The 17,974-nt window shown below is 30.6% G+C and overlaps 2 protein-coding genes across 4 annotated transcripts; both read left to right on the top strand.

Moving 5' to 3' along the window:
• Positions 1–645: 645 nt before the first annotated feature.
• On the top strand, positions 646–9,061 carry LOC108781118 (U1 small nuclear ribonucleoprotein 70 kDa-like). Of its 2 annotated transcripts, none has more exons than XM_018549014.1 (9): positions 646–715; positions 1,190–1,535; positions 3,058–3,242; positions 5,314–5,424; positions 7,005–7,104; positions 7,181–7,243; positions 7,834–8,098; positions 8,701–8,866; positions 8,998–9,061. In XM_018549014.1, the coding sequence occupies exons 2-9, from the start codon at positions 1,192–1,194 to the stop codon at positions 9,012–9,014; spliced, it is 1,251 nt and encodes a 416-aa protein (XP_018404516.1). In that variant the 5' UTR covers positions 646–715; positions 1,190–1,191; the 3' UTR covers positions 9,015–9,061. The 2 variants fall into 2 exon arrangements, with proteins under 2 accessions (XP_018404516.1, XP_018404523.1); XM_018549021.1 differs by lacking the exon at positions 646–715 and adding an exon at positions 971–1,073.
• A 7,461-nt stretch (positions 9,062–16,522) lies between these two features.
• On the top strand, positions 16,523–17,938 carry Josd (Josephin domain containing). 2 transcript variants are annotated; one of them, XM_018550081.1, is made up of 5 exons: positions 16,523–16,643; positions 16,737–16,815; positions 17,031–17,245; positions 17,329–17,509; positions 17,607–17,938. In XM_018550081.1, exons 2-5 carry the CDS (start codon positions 16,762–16,764, stop codon positions 17,856–17,858), a joined length of 702 nt encoding a protein of 233 aa, XP_018405583.1. In that variant the 5' UTR covers positions 16,523–16,643; positions 16,737–16,761; the 3' UTR covers positions 17,859–17,938. The 2 variants fall into 2 exon arrangements, with proteins under 2 accessions (XP_018405583.1, XP_018405576.1); XM_018550074.1 differs by having other exon boundaries at positions 16,523–16,815.
• The last annotated feature ends 36 nt before the right edge of the window (positions 17,939–17,974 follow it).

The following is a 17,974-nucleotide window of genomic DNA, read 5'->3' as shown; positions in this document are numbered from 1 at the left end:
AAACCTACAAGAAATAGATTCATAATTGTAATGCATTGAAAAATTAAAAACAAAAACAAAAATAAGAAAATATAAATATTGTATAAATATTATACTGTAAAAATATTTTAATTCAAGATCGGCACACGATGATTGTTTTCCTGCTAGATTGCTTGCATTTTTTGAAAATTATTAAAATTGTACCACACAGAATTAAAGCAGATTTTCTAGATAAACGTAATAAAGCAATTTAACAGAAAAACACAAGCATCATATTCCGCAGGTCCAAGTTCTAGCATCGTAGACACAAGGCTTTACACCGTCGACTGCGGAAATTACAGCGGAACGGAATAGTGAAACCAATAAGAACTCTACAATTATTCCGCTGCTTTACTTTCTGCGATTGTGATTGGTCTCGCTGTTCCGTTCCGCTGTAGATTTCCGCTCAATGTGACTCCAGTCTTAAGCGGGGAGCACAGACTTTTGTATAACGCATAAACCATATACATAAAGAATTTGATTGGTCCATTGACTCATGCATAAGAAAATGGGCCAATGAAATTCCTTATGCACATGCTTTATGCGTTATGCAAAAGTCTGTGCTCCCCGCTTTACACGCAACAAAATCAGTGTTACCAACATAAATTTGGCTATTAATGGCGGCGGTATGTCCTAACTCTTATTATAGGAACACTACCGAAAGCGAAAGCAGATACTTTTAAAACCGGAGCACGCGGTGAGTGCGGCGGGCGTTCGTCTTCGAATGTCGAAGATACTAGTTCGTCAGGCAACGACTCTATCTATTTGTTTTGCAACGCAATCTCTCTTGATGAGCACGCGTTTCGATATTCGTCCATCTAAGTTTTGTAACAAGATAACGTTTAGTTCTCTATATTGGTGATAGAGAATCGGAATAAAGACAGTGATCGGATTACTTTGCCAGGACTGTTTATTCGCGACTTCCTTCACTCTCGCCGCTCAGGCCTAATACGTTGAAATCCTGCGAATCCTTTCTATTCCTGACAAGATTAAGACTCCTGTCTTTCAACGACCTCCTTTAAGTGGGATAATATATGATACACATTTCATATCCGGTATTCCGAAAATGTCATTTATTCAGTAAAGTGACGAAGTATTCATATAATTATCTTACATAGCATGCAAGCAATCCTATAATTAGTGAATTTGCTCTGCTTTATATTTTTTTCAGTAATGAATCCAATACGATCGACAACTTTCCGAGACGGTGAGGAGTCAAGATCAACACGTAACGAAGATAACAATACTTATGCAGTTTTACGTTCAAGAACCGAAGAAGAGAAGCAGAAGCGCAGACAAGAATGGCAACGCCAGCAAGAGCGAGAGAGACAGTGTGAAAAATTGAAACAGCAAAAAATTTTAGAATATGAAAGGAAACGTGCACAAGCTTTAAAATATGCTGAAGAAAAATCCTCGCGTCACAGTCAAAATAAAAGTGGTAGTGAATCTCCTACGCATGTTCAGTACAGAGGTAGATCTGCATCAACTGCTTCCAAATCTGGTAGCCTTCATGAAAAGTGAGTGTACATATACAACATATTGCAAGAGTTAGGCCGAAAAAATGTCGGACGCTTCAACGCGGTGACGAGACTCAAATCGAGGCCTCGTAGTGGTTCATATTAGCAAGCCACTGTTTTGCCGCGGAGCCACACAGCTCAATGGGAGAATCTTAGTTTATTTCGTATAATATATACATTATATATTTCTATTTTTATTATGTATCAAGTATTTTTATTAGTTTTTGATAGAGATAAAGTAACTTGAAAATGTTTATTATCAAACAAAGCTCTCGATGTCAAAACAATAAAAGGATAAAATGAAGGACAATTCGAGAGTTACCGATAATCATAAATAAACACATAGTAATCAATAACAATAAAAGGGCGAAGTAAAAGTCAAATTAAGATTAAAATTTTGAAAATTTTGACATATTACATTTTAGACTAACAATACAAAATTAAAAATATGATTACAAAAAAAATCTACTTAAATTCTACTTATATAATGATGAAAAAACGATGTAACCAGTTTCGACTCTGAATAGAGTCCTCCTCAGACTTATAAATATGTTTGATGGATAAAATTGTTTAAGTAATGTGTATCATTGTTAATAGAACTTTCTGTAAACATTAATATAAAAGTTTTATAATGAAAAATAGTTAAAAGTGAAAAGAAAAAAAGAGTTACTTACAATAGTCAATAATAAATTTTAAAATTAATAATATGTTCCGGTTTGAGTATGTAATGATGCACATTGTAAAAGTAAAGTAATGATGAATTATTGTTATGTCACTTGTAAGACGGATCGTTACGAACTGAGCGAAAAGGCAAGTAAAAGATATTAAAGATATTATATAAAATTATTTTTCAATTTATAATGTAAACACATAGTAATATATCATAATTCTACCATCTACAATATAGTGAATTTTTTCCATTGATGCATCTGAAAAAGGCTCAATTCAAGAGCCGAAACATGTAATGCGCAGAATTTTAGATATGTATACATTTTAAATCCTTATTAATTATAATTTTTTAAATTTATTATGTAGAAACTTTTATTTATGATTATCGGTAACTCTCGAATTGCCCTACATTTTATCCTTTTATTGTTTTGAAAATGTTCAGAAAATATATATTTCCACAAAATTAATTAAAAAAGTAAAAAAGGTAATTAGTATAAAACTATTTTTAGAGAATATTGCTTACAAAATAATAAAAATGTGTTCTTATGTTAGAGCAGTGTTACATATATTCCATCATTTATGAAGATTATTTGACCATTATTATTGAGTATTTTTTATTACACAAATTTTATAGTGACAGAAATGACAGTAATGATATTTTGTAAATAGTAAGAAGAGTACGACATTGTATTGAAAAATAAAAAAATTTTTTTAACAAGAGTAAGAAAAAACAAATTTTTGTTTAAAAGGATATATAAGAGAATAGAACTTTTCTTGAAAAAAAAAATCTGATTATTTTTTGACATAGTATAATAACTACAATTAATTTAACATATGATTACATTTTCTTTAGATTAGATGGGTCTTCAAGTGGAACAGTACCTTTATTCAGAGATCCTCAGAATGCACAGACTGATACTTCAAAACTACATCGAATTACAGTTGAAATTCATAGGAATATCCCTGTAAAAGGATCTGTTACCGAGTTACAAAGAGATATACTTAATCCTGAAGATGTGATCATCAAGAGAAGAGATGGTAAATTATTAATTCTATAAAATCTTTATGATTCTCTAAATTTTTAATTTTTGCAGAAAATTATTATCTAACATTGCAATAAATGAAGAACTATATTACAGATATAACATTGTCAGTAATCTGTGGTAATATATAATAATGATGTGTCTCTACCGTACTAATAGCACAAAAGTTTTGTACAGGGTTGTCTGAGACCACCCCTTTTATCTTGGAAACAGAGCATTTTAGAAAAAAAAAAAAACGTTTTAGATAATAGTTGTGGGGTTGTAAATGATCTATTCATTGATCTGATCAGTTTGATTTTGGGTGGCGTCACGAAAGTCAGAGCAATGTTACTTTGAATTTTTTTAATGGAACCCGCATATTTCATTGCATATTCTTGTAGCATACTTCGAGAGCTTTCCAAAATACTATAATAAAATAATGTTTCATGAAGTATTTTTTGAGTTATTATTCTTGAAGGTTACAGTATTGTCGGAATTTAGCATTATCTTAGGTTATTGTATTGTACAGTTGTATCGACGGTTAAAATCTCTTAAATGTTGTTCAAGATCATTTGGATAACATTTGTCATAGTCAAGGTCATTAAAGGTTGTACTTTTTATTTTCATTTTTGCACTCAAAATTCATTTCTTACATAAAAATTATTCCATTAAAAAGATTCAAAGTGACATTGCTCTGACCTTGGTGACGCCACCAAAGGTCAGATTGAATAGATCATTTACAACTGTACCAACTATTGTCTGAAATGTTTTTTTCTAAAATACTCTTCTTTCAATATAAAAGGAATGTACGGGTGGTTTCAGACAATCTGTATAATAATGATGTGTTTCTATCTTACTAATAATACAAAAGTTTTGTTATATAAACATTAGATTGATGCATTAATAGGTTTATTTCTTACATCTATGAAGAATCTACTATAAAAAAATCGATAATATACTCCATGAAAATGACAAGCAAGAGAAATATTTGTAATAATAAACATTGCAAATCTGATTCAAGAACTTTTTCAACACTGGAAGAGTATTTTACCAATTATTTTTTAGCAATTTTAACAATTTTAATAGAATTTCTGAAAAAGTTAAAATATAATCACTAATCAAACATTCATAGAAATAAAAGAGTAATATTACAATAAAGATAAAAAAATAAATGTGTGAAATATGCTACGCAAAAGTTATGTATTGAATATTATTAAGTAATACAAATATTTTTAATTCTTGCTTAATTACTAAAATTTAAATTTGAAGACATTGATTAAATATTAATTAGATTTCGCTCACTTTTTGCAATGCAAAATATAAAGAAACCACGATCTAAATCGAGCGGTAATAAGATTTTTTTATAAAAAATTATTTCATAGTTTATAATGTCAGTATAACATTAAAAAATTTTGTGTTACACTAACTTTATAAAATATAAATTTATTTTATATAAAAATATTTTATTACCTCTCGATTTGGACGTCGTTTCTTTATACTTTGCTTAAATATTGTATGATTTTAAATTATTCCAATATTATCAACAACTGAAGATATGAAATGTCTTTAGAAGAGTGAATATATCTTTCGTTGGAAGATTATCTAGTCAATATGGATGTTACTATTCTTTGGGCAAGATTTTACAATTTGTTACATCATATTTCTGTAGTTAAGCTAAATAATATATGACAATAATTATAAGTTTTAATCTAATTTAGAAACTAGTAAAGCATTACGTAAAAGTGTTCTTAAAGTTTTTTAATCTTATACATATGTAAAGGATATTTCTAAAATACCGCCCACTAATCATATAGCGTTATTCTGATAAAAAGTCATATCTATTATCAGGAAATTTTTTGCAGCCATGTTTACTGAAACAGTTATTATCGAGTAAAGATAATTCAATTGACACCGTGTTTTAAACGGATGTACGTCAAATAAAACAAATTTAAAGTGAAGGCATAATAAAAAATTTAATTCAAATAAGTGAGAAAGATAAATCATAATTGTCTGAATGTGTTTCATTAATATATATAAATATATGATAAAATTTTAGTAATACAAAAATAATGTAATAAATTACATAGGAGAAGGATGTAAACCAATATTCGACAGAGAAGAATTAAGCAAAATTATAGATAAGGCTAACGAAATAGAAGAACAACGCAGAGTTGTAACTATAGATAAAGAACAATCAGGTACGTATTGTACAAATAATTATTTATTATTAGATGGTAAGATTTTACTGATTGGAAAATTAAGTAATGAACTAATATAATGAATATATAAACAGAGTGCCTAGCGGTCCTTGAATCCTTGAAATCCTGGAATTATACTTGAATTTAATGTACTCTTGAAAACCCCTGGAATTTCAGGGCTGACCTTGAATTTATTTTATTCGTAAGGTACTGATCCTTTCGCATGGTAATGCTGCTCTCGAACGAGGCTTTTCAGTCATTCACGAATGTTTAATTAGAAAGAAAAATCGTTAATAACTCGCAGCGAACTATTTATGATGCGATGATTACAAATGGAAAAGATGTAAACAACTTCGAGATTACGAAATTTATGATACATTATGCTCGCAATACGCATGCTTGGTACAAAGAAGTATTGGTAAAAAAAAAGAAGACCAAAAGAAAGAATTGTGTGATGTGGAAGAGTCAAAGAAACAAGATAATATGTTAAAAGTATTAAAAAGTAAGAAAAAAAAGATTTCAGATGAAGCTTTAAAAGCAAGTGTAGATATTGAAGATCAAATTGATAATTTAATGAAGTACTGATAAATTAATTTCATATGGTTATTGATTTATAAGGATGTTTGTGATACGTTAATAAAAAGAAAAATCGTTTATGTTTATAAACTATTCATTTCATATTATTTTTGAAGCAATAAATAATTTTGTTCCGAATTTGTTAACATTTTAATTCATTCGTCATATAGAATCCTAACTTGATACTTCAAATGATAGTACAAAGCGTATAACATTGTGCGAATCAATGAAAATTAATCAAGTGATGGAAATTAATAGATGGATATATCCTGAAAAAACTAGGATTTTTTACCTGGAATATCCTGGAATTATCCTTGAACGGATTAGTCAGATATCGCTAGACACTCTGATAAAGTTGCATTTAATTTTTATGGAAGTACTTGAAATTCTTTCTCTAAATAAGAAAAATGTAATATAAAAAAATCTAATTTAAAAAATGTAATATATTTGAGCTCACGATTGTAATTTAAATGACATATCTCTTAACTAAAAATAAGAAAATATCGAGATTGTAATATTTCTCATGGAAAACTGTTTTTGTAATTATAATTGACGAATTAGGTAATTTAAAAGTCGCGTGTTTGAAGACGATATATTGCTACTGTATCTCTGCTTCAGTTTTACATTTTATGCGAATATTTACCTGATGCATGTTCTCAAATACATGAATTCAAACGTAAGTAGTAACAGGAGATATCGGGGAGACAGTAAACTTCAACAGTGATTTTTTCAACTTTCCCACCTGATAAAAGAACCAAATTTGGTATGAGGTGTTACCCCTCATCATGCTCTACACGAATTTACCAATTAGGGAGGTTCTAGTTCCAGGGCCAAAATCACTCTTACCGTGGGCATCCTCCTTTCGTGTGTTTGAAGACGATATATCACATGGTTATGTCATTTTTCTATAAGTGAAAGTTTTAAATCTCGACTTTCAAGGCTTTATAATAAATATACAAAACATTATCTAAAAAATTACATATTTTAACACTATAATATTACAGCCTCGACAACCAAGTCACGTTCTTTGAGAAGACGGTCTTTATCCTTGAGTCCTATTAGGAATCATGTCTATTCCGAAAATCTATCTTCCTATACATCCAGGTTTGTTTTACTCGTTATGACAATATTCCATTTACACTAAATGTATACTCTTTAATCTATTCTTTTATGATTATAGTCGTCGCGCGGGTTTGAAATACCAGGATAAGACAGAAAAATGTGATACTCGTGAAGATAATGGGTAAGCTTTATTTAGTTATTTATTTTTATATTAGTGGGTTAGCTTTATTTATTTATTGACATAAACAAAATTTATTTTTGTAATTAAAAAAGTCACATATTAACAAATAGTACTTATAATTAAAAAGTGACTGTTTTTTCTGAAAAGCATATATTGTTACTTTATTTCCGGAGAGGCGATTAGAGAAACGTAGAGAGTATAAAGAAAAATATACCGAAAGAGATGCAAATAAACATAATCGATCGCGTTCTAGAGACTCACTTAACTCACATTCCAGGTATAGAATGTAATCACTAATATAGAATATAGATTATTATTTTAAATAAATTAATATTTTTATGTTATCTTAAATATTTACATAATTTTTAATTTGCTATGACTTGTTTTGTGATTTGGTATTACCAGATTTAATTGATTTGTAAAACGTGCGAGATAAAGGCTGTTTCAAAATTTGCTAGTATTGAAAATTTATATAGCATTCATAAGGTACACTACAAACTTTCAGTGCTGGCAGTAAATTTTAGAACACAGAGTGCCAAATCGTTGAATAGAATTATGAATAGTAATTTATTCAATTATTATTATTACAGGCCATTTATAGAAGAGGGATCTTATCGCGATAGATATCGTAAAAGATCAAACGAACGTTCTTATGAAAGAAGAGATAGGGACAGGGACAGAGATAGAGATAGGGACAGGGATAGGGACAGGGACAGGGATAGGGACAGGGACAGGGAGAGAGACAGAGATAGAGATAGAAATAGAGACAGAACTAAAGATAGAAATAGGTCCAGAGAACGAAGGGATATAGCACCACATTATATTGAATCGTCAATATCCGTACCTATCTATTATGTAAGTAAAATACATGTATACAATTTTGACCATTTTCTAATGAATGTTCTTAACCCTTGTGTACGCACCCAACTTTACCTACTTTGTTAATCCCTTCTTACAAAAAAATTCTTAAAAATTTCTAACTGCATCATTTGCTTAAAATTGAGTTAAATAACGACGATCCGGACGTCTCAAGCGAAATTTTAATTTTCAATCCACTTACATGCAAAAATGTACCGTGGTGGGGTACCACTGAACTATATATACACTGGAATGGGCATCGAGGAAAATTCGTGGCCGTTTTTGAGTAGCCGCCATTTTGGCTGTATTGATCGATATATGAAAATATATATCACTTAATTGCAACGACCGTACCCTTGCTAAACAACTCTCGTAAGTGCGCATGAGCATCTGAAAGTTTCTGATAATCTGATTCGCTCAAGCATCTGATCTAGCCAAAATGGTGGCTGATCAAAAACGGCCACGATTTTCTATGCTTCACAACGGAGATGCCTATTCCAGTGTATATATAGTTCAGTGTGGGGTACCCGGGTGCGCACACAAGGGTTAAACTTCGTTGGACTTACAATTTATTTCTGATAAATATACATTTTTATTAGAATTTTCCTCCGAGACCTATCATAACAAGTCCTATGGTTCCATTAAGAGGACAGATTCCTCCTATGGGAAGAGGTAGACATCCTACTTTAATGGCACCAGTTAGACCATTTCCACCACGATTTCCTCCAGATATATACAGATTGGGACATCCACCTCCAAATCCAAGTAAATAAATAAATAATATATATATTATATATATAGTATTTTATATATACAATTTGTACCTGTTATATATATAATTAGTGCTCCTCTATTTGTGTTTATACATATGCATATATGTGAGATAAAAATTTCAGGATATGGACCATTTTGAAACAGTGGATATATTTTTATACATCATCAAGAACATTTTATGAACACAATATTTTAATGTATATGTATTTTAATATTTACTTTATATTGATGAGGACTTATTAGATAATGTATTTTTTATAGGTTTCGTATTCGAATTAGTTATATGTTCGTACATGGTCGGTTTTGACTATTATACATATATTTTTCAGTTATTCATTATTATATCTTATTGTTAGATATATACAGGGTGTTTGAGAAGTAGTGAAAAATATTCCGTACAGGGAGTAGAATGGACTACACTGAGAAGAAAAGTCCTGTACTATTTTACACTACTTCTCAAACACCCTGTATATTTAAGGTTTTAAAATGGTGCCTTGTAATCCACGATGCCAAAAATCGTCCCGAGATCTCAGACCGAGAAAGAATTGAGTAATTGCAATGATCAATTGATGGAATTGTTGAAACATGATTTGTTAATTCTTTCTCCGTCTGAGATCTGGAAGCGATTTCAATTATTGGGAACAGAAAGTTTTAGAATGAATAATATTCCTTGACTTCAATAATTTATTAATAAGACTTTTTGTGTTTGAAATTTCCAAAAATTTTTGCATTGAAAAACATTTAGAAGATTGAGATACATATATATTTGAGCGTTGAAAAGAGAGAGAAAACGAAAATCCAAAAAGTGCAATCAATACAGAGTTATGAATAAATTATTTATATCAAGCAGTATAATTCATTCTAAAGCCTTCTGTTTCCAATACTAGAAATCGTTGATTATGATTGTATAGTTGCGTATAAAATTTGCGTAAAATATAAATATAAATAGTGATGTAAAATAATATAAGGCATATAATTTTTATATTAGGGGGTTGCATTAAAAGCCGCTGTTCACATTTAGATGACAGTAGCTGCGTATGCTATGGTTAGAGACATCTGCTACTTATATCATTTTGAAGTGTGAACATTTCCTACTAAAATGCAGTCAACAGACGCCATCATTGTTTACATACGTGCTTTTCTATAACTGAATTAAAATGGAACGCGATAAGTCGTTTTTCCGATGTGTACTTCTACACTATTTTGATATGAAAAAAAGTGCAGTTTAAACTCATCGATTGCTTGCGGAAATTTATGGTGAATCTGCTCCATCAGAAACAGTATGTAGAGACTGGTTTCGACGATTCAAAAGTGGTGATTGTGACGTTCACGACAAACAACGAACAGGTTAACCGAAACCATTCTTTCGTCGTGGAATTCAACTTCTGCCTGAAAAGTGGCAAACAGTCATAGCTTCCGAGGGAAAATACTTGGATTGAGGTATTCATATATTTTGTTATTGAAATTAATATTCAAATACAAAGAAAAAACAGCAACTTTTAATGCAATCCCCTAATTTGTAATTAGTATTATGTATTCTGTAAAAAAGTTGATATATGTTACATATAAGATTTCATATTCAAAGAACCCGTACAAATTTTATGGACAATGTTCCTCAGTTATATTGGCTGAAATTTAATTATATTGTTGTCCTTGATGTTCTGTACAAAAATCTCAATGGCATTACTTTAAATAAATACTTTTCCATTTGAGATGTTTGAAATACTTGGAATGCATGTTACTTCACGAACCAAATATCTGAATGTATAATATAACAATGAACAAGAATTTTGCAAAACTATTTTAAATAACTTTATTCAAAAATATAATGATAAAAAGATCAAAAAAATAATAGCATAAAAAAGAAATAAAATTAAAATGATAAAAAACAAAAAAAATGACATAAAAGATGAAGTAAAATCAAAACGAGAGATGCTACCGCATTTACCCACAAAGCATGTAATATCGCAGTAATATTGCAGTAACATTACAATTTGCAATGCAATATTTCGTAAATACTATTGAGATATTATATTTCGATGTTTCATAATGTAATATTTCAATAATTTTGTTGAGATGTTACACACAATGAGATATATTATTTTACAATATTACTACAATGTTGTCTAAATATTGCAGTGAGATATACATATTGCAATACAATGTTATCGCAATATCGTTCAACTATTGTGATATATCACATTGTAATATTACCACAATATTATTCAGTGATTGCAATGTTGCATATTACGTTGTAATATTATAACAGTATCGTTCGATTAATTAAAAATCAATTAATTATTTAATTTCAATAGTGTAGCTATATCGCTGCAATTTTTGTAATATTGTACATACATTGTTGAAGTATCGCTGCAATATTGCGGACATATTTTGTACTGAAGGGGTAAGTCGACGGCTCAACTACAAGAGGGACTCTATGCTACTCGTAAGAAGAAAATGTTCAGTAGTTCTATAAGAAGTAATACGCAAATCGGATTGGCATGTTTATCGGAGATTCCTTATCTTCTTTTGAAATATTTTCTAGGCTTCCAAATGTTTTTTTTTTTTATCATGACCGTCATATATATTTTAGAGTGTAATATTAAGTAATAATACTTTAGCAACTGATAACACTGATTTTATACTATTGGCAATTTTTTAATCTTGACATGGATTACTTTAATTTTTGGACGCAGAGATGAGTTTTTAATTTGCTTGTTTTACTACAAATTCAGAATAATGTCCTCAATAGAATTACGAGAAATTTTTCTTATCTGATCAGCCAATCGTTTGACGAGCAATTTTCGATTCTCTGAGCAACCACTTATCATTCTTCAACACACTCTCATCGTTAATTTAATTTTAGTAACAAAACTGTCGTTACTATATTTTTTATTTGTGGCGTCATAATTCCGTATTTCTGAGGAAGGCCTAAATACAAGGCCAAAACATGTAAAATTTACATTATATCTTCGTAATGCTAAACCTTAATCTTCTTGTAACTTCCCTGTACTAAATTCCAAGTATGTCCAGACATAAAATGTATTTGATCATATTTGTATAATACAAATGTGGACATATAAGGTTTTATTTGGATAAAACTTGAGGCATATAAAAATCAAATATGGTTATATATGGATTCCTAATTTTTGACCATGGTAAGATTTTTAAATAAAAATCTATTTTGTAAATACCTGTAATTTCAGATATTAACAAATTTATCCAGAATTTACAATTAAATTATATCTGATTTTTATTTGGAAATACATACTATAGTGGTTCAAACAAGAATTTCCATTTTTAATATATATTTAATCTATTTAATGGAGATTGCATAGTAAAATTTAATATTATCTCTATTTGGAAATCCGTTACTAATAAATCCCGAAAATAATTCGAAAATTATTTGAAGATCAAGTGGTTAAGTTAAAAATAAAAATAAGAAGAAGGAGCATATTCCACACGCTGGTTCAAAGTAGCGAAAATATCGTGTATTTGATAATATTAAAATTACATAAATATAAACGTTTCGGTCTTTAATGTGACCATCTTCAGTATATAACAAAAAAACTTTTACTTTAATTTCCCTAATGTATTTAAATAATAATATGTACAGGGGCGCAATTTATCACATGCTTGTCAATTATTCTACAATATAAGTTATTCATCGGTTCTATATTGTCAATTCTAACGTCAATTCGCACATAAAAATGATGTCAAATTTAAAAGTGATTCGCATACAATTAGATCAAAACATAACGATATACAATATAATTTTCTTCGTGTCCTTACAAATCTGCTAATGAATTTGTTAAAGTAATGGAATCGACCATGATTTGAGAACAAAAGTTTCCAGACTAAAAATTATAAATATTTTCCTTTTTCTTTCTGAATATTAATTAAAAAAAGAATAATATGAGCTTTAAATTGATAATTAATAAATACCTCTGTCTCAAAGGAAATTTCGACGGAATCCATGTGAAAGGACTTGAAGTTAGTCGTTACGGAGAGAGAATTTTTGGTGTCGACTCTGAGATAAAAATAGCTTACAAACCAATCAATAGTTTAAATCAAATTATTAAATTAGGTAAAGACAAATTGGACAAACTTAACAATACTAACGTAGTTTATAAAATTGACTGTCTTAATTGCGATTGCTCATATGTTGGTCAAACAAAAAGGAACCTAAAAACTAGAATTAAAGAACATAGAGCAGATTTAAAAAAAATACAAAATAAATCCGTTGTTAGCAAGCATCAAATGGGTTATAACCATACAATGGATTGGGATAATGTCCATATTTTGGATAATGAACCATCATACATGAAAAGATCAATTTCTGAAATGATATTCATTAAAAAACAATTAAACGATTTAAATTTACAGAGCGACACTGAAAAATTTCCAGAGAACTACATAACTACACTTTTAAATCATTCCCACCATCCTACTTTAGTTTCCCACTCCTAAATATATTTCCATGTTAAAAGTAAAGAGGTTACTTGTAACAACAAATTCATGCCACATTCTCTCTCCGTAACGACTAACTTCAAGTCCTTTCACATGGATTTCGTCGAAATTTCCTTTGAGACAGAGGTATTTATTAATTATCAATTTAAAGCTCATATTATTCTTTTTTAATTAATATTCAGAAAAAAAAAGGAAAATATTTATAATTTTTAGTCTGGAAACTTTTGTTCTCAAATCATGGTCGATTCCATTATTTTAACAAATTCATTAGCAGATTTGTAAGGACACGAAGAAAATTATATTGTATATCGTTATGTTTTGATCTAATTGTATGCGAATCACTTTTAAATTTGACATCATTTTTATGTGCGAATTGACGTTAGAATTGACAATATAGAACCGATGAATAACTTATATTGTAGAATAATTGACAAGCATGTGATAAATTGCGCCCCTGTACATATTATTATTTAAAATACATTAGGGGAATTAAAGTAAAAGTTTTTTTGTTATATACTGAAGATGGTCACATTAAAGACCGAAACGTTTATATTTATGTAATTTTAGTATTATCAAATACACGATATTTTCGCTACTTTGAACCAGCGTGTGGTATATGCTCCTTCTTCTTATTTTTATAATTTGAAAATGCAAATAACATAAAGGATCAGACCAATTAGCAATCCACAGCTTAAAGTAATCGGACTTTATATGTTTATTCATGGCTGCGTTCCGTTTCAGGCATATGCGCGCATTTTATATAGTGAGCGTCACGTATACTGTAGTGGAATGCGCGCATATGCGTGAAACGGAACGCAGCCCATGTTATTCCATGTTTTCATTTATACGGTCTTCCATATATTAACGTTAAAGTTAAATACGCCAATCCCATATATATCACAGTCAATCACATTGAATGGTTTAACTTGAAAATCCATCAATGGCTACGTTCAACAGTTTTACAATCGTTTTATGATTCGTCTCGCTGATTGGATTATACTTTTAGATCTAAAGGAATAGTCCTATTTCAGCGAAGAATCATAAAACAGTTGAATAAAACCGTTGAGTCTGCTGACCAATGGTAGTAATCGGACTTTGTCTATCCACTTATTCACTTGTTTATAAATTAGAACATATCAGCATTTCCAATTAAGAGTATGATTAGGATATATCGGTTCAGATGACTTTGGAATATATTGTTGAGTTAGCACTTGCTGTTATTGGTGCATTTTTTTATATTTTCCAATCAGAATTTTAGTTCTAGAAGAATACACCAATAATAGCGAGCATTTACTCAACTGTTGAGGCCACTGAATGCGCCCGTTGTATCGTATTGGCGTGATTACCGCAACTGGTGCAATTGAGTACAAATTTTTCATATTTTTAGTGTTAATAAATAATTTACTTTTTTTATGAGGTTATTGTGGCAACAAAGAATATTTAATTAAAAGGATTAAATTATTTGTTGAAATTGAAAATATGAATGAATTAATTTGCTACGTTTGTGTTAAGATATGTTAAACAATAAGTTCTCAGTCTGTATCGGAACATTCAAAACAGGATCAAATTAAGGAGATATATTCTAAAGCAACGGGAATGACCAACAATTACAGTGAATCATTTTCTCCGAATTGGCCTTATAGATCATGAAATTTTTTCACACGATAAAAGTACACATCAAAATGATATGGGTAACGCTAAATTTGATAAGAAAATTGGAGAAAAAATGAAAAATTCAATTATTTCAACTCTTACAGCTATTACTTGAGGTTATAATTTACTTATTGTAGAAATTTTCTGTATAAAAGGTCGTACATACCAAATGGTACCCTCGCGCCAAGCGTATGCCGTGCACAAATAATCCTAAGCTTGCGAAATTCTCATCTAAGGTCTAACAAAAAAGATATTCCAAAATATTTGTTTCACGTGTAATCGTTTCGCTGGTACATATAAACAGTAGAGCTCTAGTAAACAGGACTCTAGTAAACAGCACGAGAATTGTGTATAAGGTCGTACATACCAAATGTTCCCCTCGCGCCAAGCGTATGACGTGCAAAAATAATCCTAAGCTGCGAAATTGTCATCTAAGATCATCTATAAGGTCTAATGGCTCCCGTTAAGGTCGTACATACCAAATGTTCCCCTCGCGCCAAGCGTATGACGTGCAAAAATAATCCTAAGCAGCGAAATTGTCATCTAAGGTCATCTATAAGGTCTAATGACTCCCGTAGACAGAACGCGGCAACGCTTGCCGCGCGGAGGAAGTTGCCTCGATAGCCAATCAGCGTCTCGCCGGCAAGATATTGATTGGTTATCGTGCCAACTTCCGCAGCGCGGCAAGCGTTTCCGCGTTCTGTCTGCGGGAGCCATAACAAAAAAAGATATTCCAAAATATTTGTTTCACGTGTAATCGTTTCGTTGGCACAGATAAACGATGGTAAACAGTAGAGCTCTAGTAAACAGAACTTTAGTAAACAGCACGAGAATTGTGTATCAAGGATGTTATAGTATGTATTGCGGTAGATGGCGTAGGAACGTGAGAGAGAAAAGTAACAGGCGAAAGAGAGATAGATATAAGTTCTGTCTTTTTTCTCTCTTAAGTTGAGCGCGCAGCACCATCTGACAAAGATTTTTCAGCGGGATCACCAAAACTGTATTATCGATCTTGATCAAGTTCAATCAGAGCAAAGCAGTCACCGATTACTTTGTTCCGATTGGTTGAGAAGTAATCCTCAATCGTCAATCACAATCGCGCAATCGCTAGTGTGATTACGGCTTGGGGTGCCTGTGTTGGTCTCAGTTCATTTTCTTATGCATGAGTCAATGGACCAATCAAATTCTTTATGTATATGGTTTATGCGTTATGTAAAAGTCTGTGCTCCCCGCTTTACTTTTCAACCAATCAGAGCAAAGCAGTCACCGTTTACTTTGTTCCGATTGGTTGAGAATTGGTTTGTTCCGATTGGTTGAATCGCGCAATCGCTAGTGTGATTACGGCTTAGGGTGCCTGTGTTGGTCTCAGATCGCAATTGATCCATTGCTTCTGCACTAGTGCACTGTTTTGCACTTTTGCGTGCTATTACTTCTACGACTGTGGAGTGTGGCTGTGTCAATTGAGCGCAATTGAGCGTTTTGATACAGAGTTTGTAGCAATACTTTTCTACGATTATCGTGTGTATTTTTTGCCAAATCCTAATGATATGTAATGTATGTTTGGCGTGCTTTAATTTTAATCATAATGGTTGGATAGTCGTGACTTATTAAAGTGCTGTTAATGTCCTGTGGTTCAAGTTCTGTGGTTTGCTGATGATCATTCGTTATTGAACATTATTAAATATAATTTTTAAAGGTTTTTTTTTTATAGCACCGGCAAATTAATCTATGCTTTTAGACGGTGAGGAAATTATGTAGTTGCGATGGTTGCGAGTACAACAATTGATATGACTGAATCTATATATCATGAAAGACAAGTATGTAATTTCTTAATGTTCGTACATTCTTTTCATTATTTATTTTTATGTATTTTTACATGTCGCATTTATATTGTGCAGAAAACTTGTCATACATTTACAATGCGACACAATTGTGAACAAAATATTGATAATTAAATTATTTTTGCAATATTAAAATTTTTTTATTTTGTTATGTACTTATGTATTATTTAAAATTATAAATTGAATTGTAGGTGAAGGAGTTATGTGCATTACATGCGCTAAATAACTTGTTTCAAGAGCGTGGATTTAGCAAGCAAGAATTAGATCAAATTTGTTATAGTCTAAGTCCAGATGTGTGGATCAATCCTCATAAATCTCTGCTAGGACTCGGTAATTATGACATTAATGTTATTATGGCTGCTCTTCAAAGAAGAGGACGCGAAGCTGTATGGTTTGACAAACGTAGGTTCGTACAGTCATAGATATCATAAGAATACGACCAAGTAAATTACGATTGTAAATGTTTATTAATTATTTCTTCTGTTGTAGAGATCCAAAATGTCTTTGTTTAGATAACATTGAGGGCTTTATACTTAATGTTCCAACTGAATACAAACTAGGCTTTGTGCTACTTCCTTTGAAGCGACGTCATTGGATTGCTTTGAAAAAGATACATGGTGCCTTTTATAATCTTGATTCAAAATTGGATTCACCGCAGTTAATAGGAAAGGTTATTAAATAATATAATTAAATAAAAAATTTGCTGAAAAATATAAACATATTTTCATATATTTTGCAATATTAACTATATTCTTTCTTTATATCAGGACAACGATTTACTCGTATATCTAAAGGATCAGATAGATAGCAAGGAGAAGGAACTATTCCTTGTTGTTTCTAGAGAAATTGACAACAATCAAGGATGGTTAATAGATACATGTGAAAATCAAGACAATAACATGGATCATGATTCCATTAGGTATATCGAGGATGGATATCCAGACATAGATATGAAAAAATCCGAGTCTAAAGAAATGAACGAAAACGAAGAATTTCTAGATAACAAAAATTCTAGATAATTGGGGCCACATGCATCATGCTCTACTTAATTATTTACTTATTCATTCTCTTGTTACTAATTTAAGAAAAGATAATTGTTATTTTGCGAAAAAAGACTTGGAATTATATAAAAACA

The sequence above is a fragment of the Cyphomyrmex costatus genome, unplaced genomic scaffold, assembly GCF_001594065.2.
Source record: "Cyphomyrmex costatus isolate MS0001 unplaced genomic scaffold, Ccosl1.0 scaffold123, whole genome shotgun sequence".
Taxonomy (NCBI): Eukaryota; Metazoa; Arthropoda; class Insecta; order Hymenoptera; family Formicidae; genus Cyphomyrmex; species Cyphomyrmex costatus.
The sequence above is the reverse complement of the archived record's forward strand: the minus strand, read 5'-3'. Positions and strand labels throughout refer to the sequence as shown.

What these genes read in the sequence shown, in the direction of transcription:
- LOC108781118 (XM_018549014.1), top strand. Translation starts at nt 1,192, where the DNA reads ATGAATCCAATACGATCGACAACTTTCCGAGACGGTGAGGAGTCAAGA. An exon ending in TATAGATAAAGAACAATCAG is followed by an intron (nt 5,425 to 7,004) that starts GTACGTATTGTA and finishes ATAATATTACAG; the next exon opens with CCTCGACAACCAAGTCACGT. An exon ending in TATCCGTACCTATCTATTAT is followed by an intron (nt 8,099 to 8,700) that starts GTAAGTAAAATA and finishes CATTTTTATTAG; the next exon opens with AATTTTCCTCCGAGACCTAT.
- Josd (XM_018550081.1), top strand. Translation starts at nt 16,762, where the DNA reads ATGGTTGCGAGTACAACAATTGATATGACTGAATCTATATATCATGAA. An exon ending in CTATATATCATGAAAGACAA is followed by an intron (nt 16,816 to 17,030) that starts GTATGTAATTTC and finishes ATTGAATTGTAG; the next exon opens with GTGAAGGAGTTATGTGCATT. An exon ending in GTATGGTTTGACAAACGTAG is followed by an intron (nt 17,246 to 17,328) that starts GTTCGTACAGTC and finishes CTTCTGTTGTAG; the next exon opens with AGATCCAAAATGTCTTTGTT.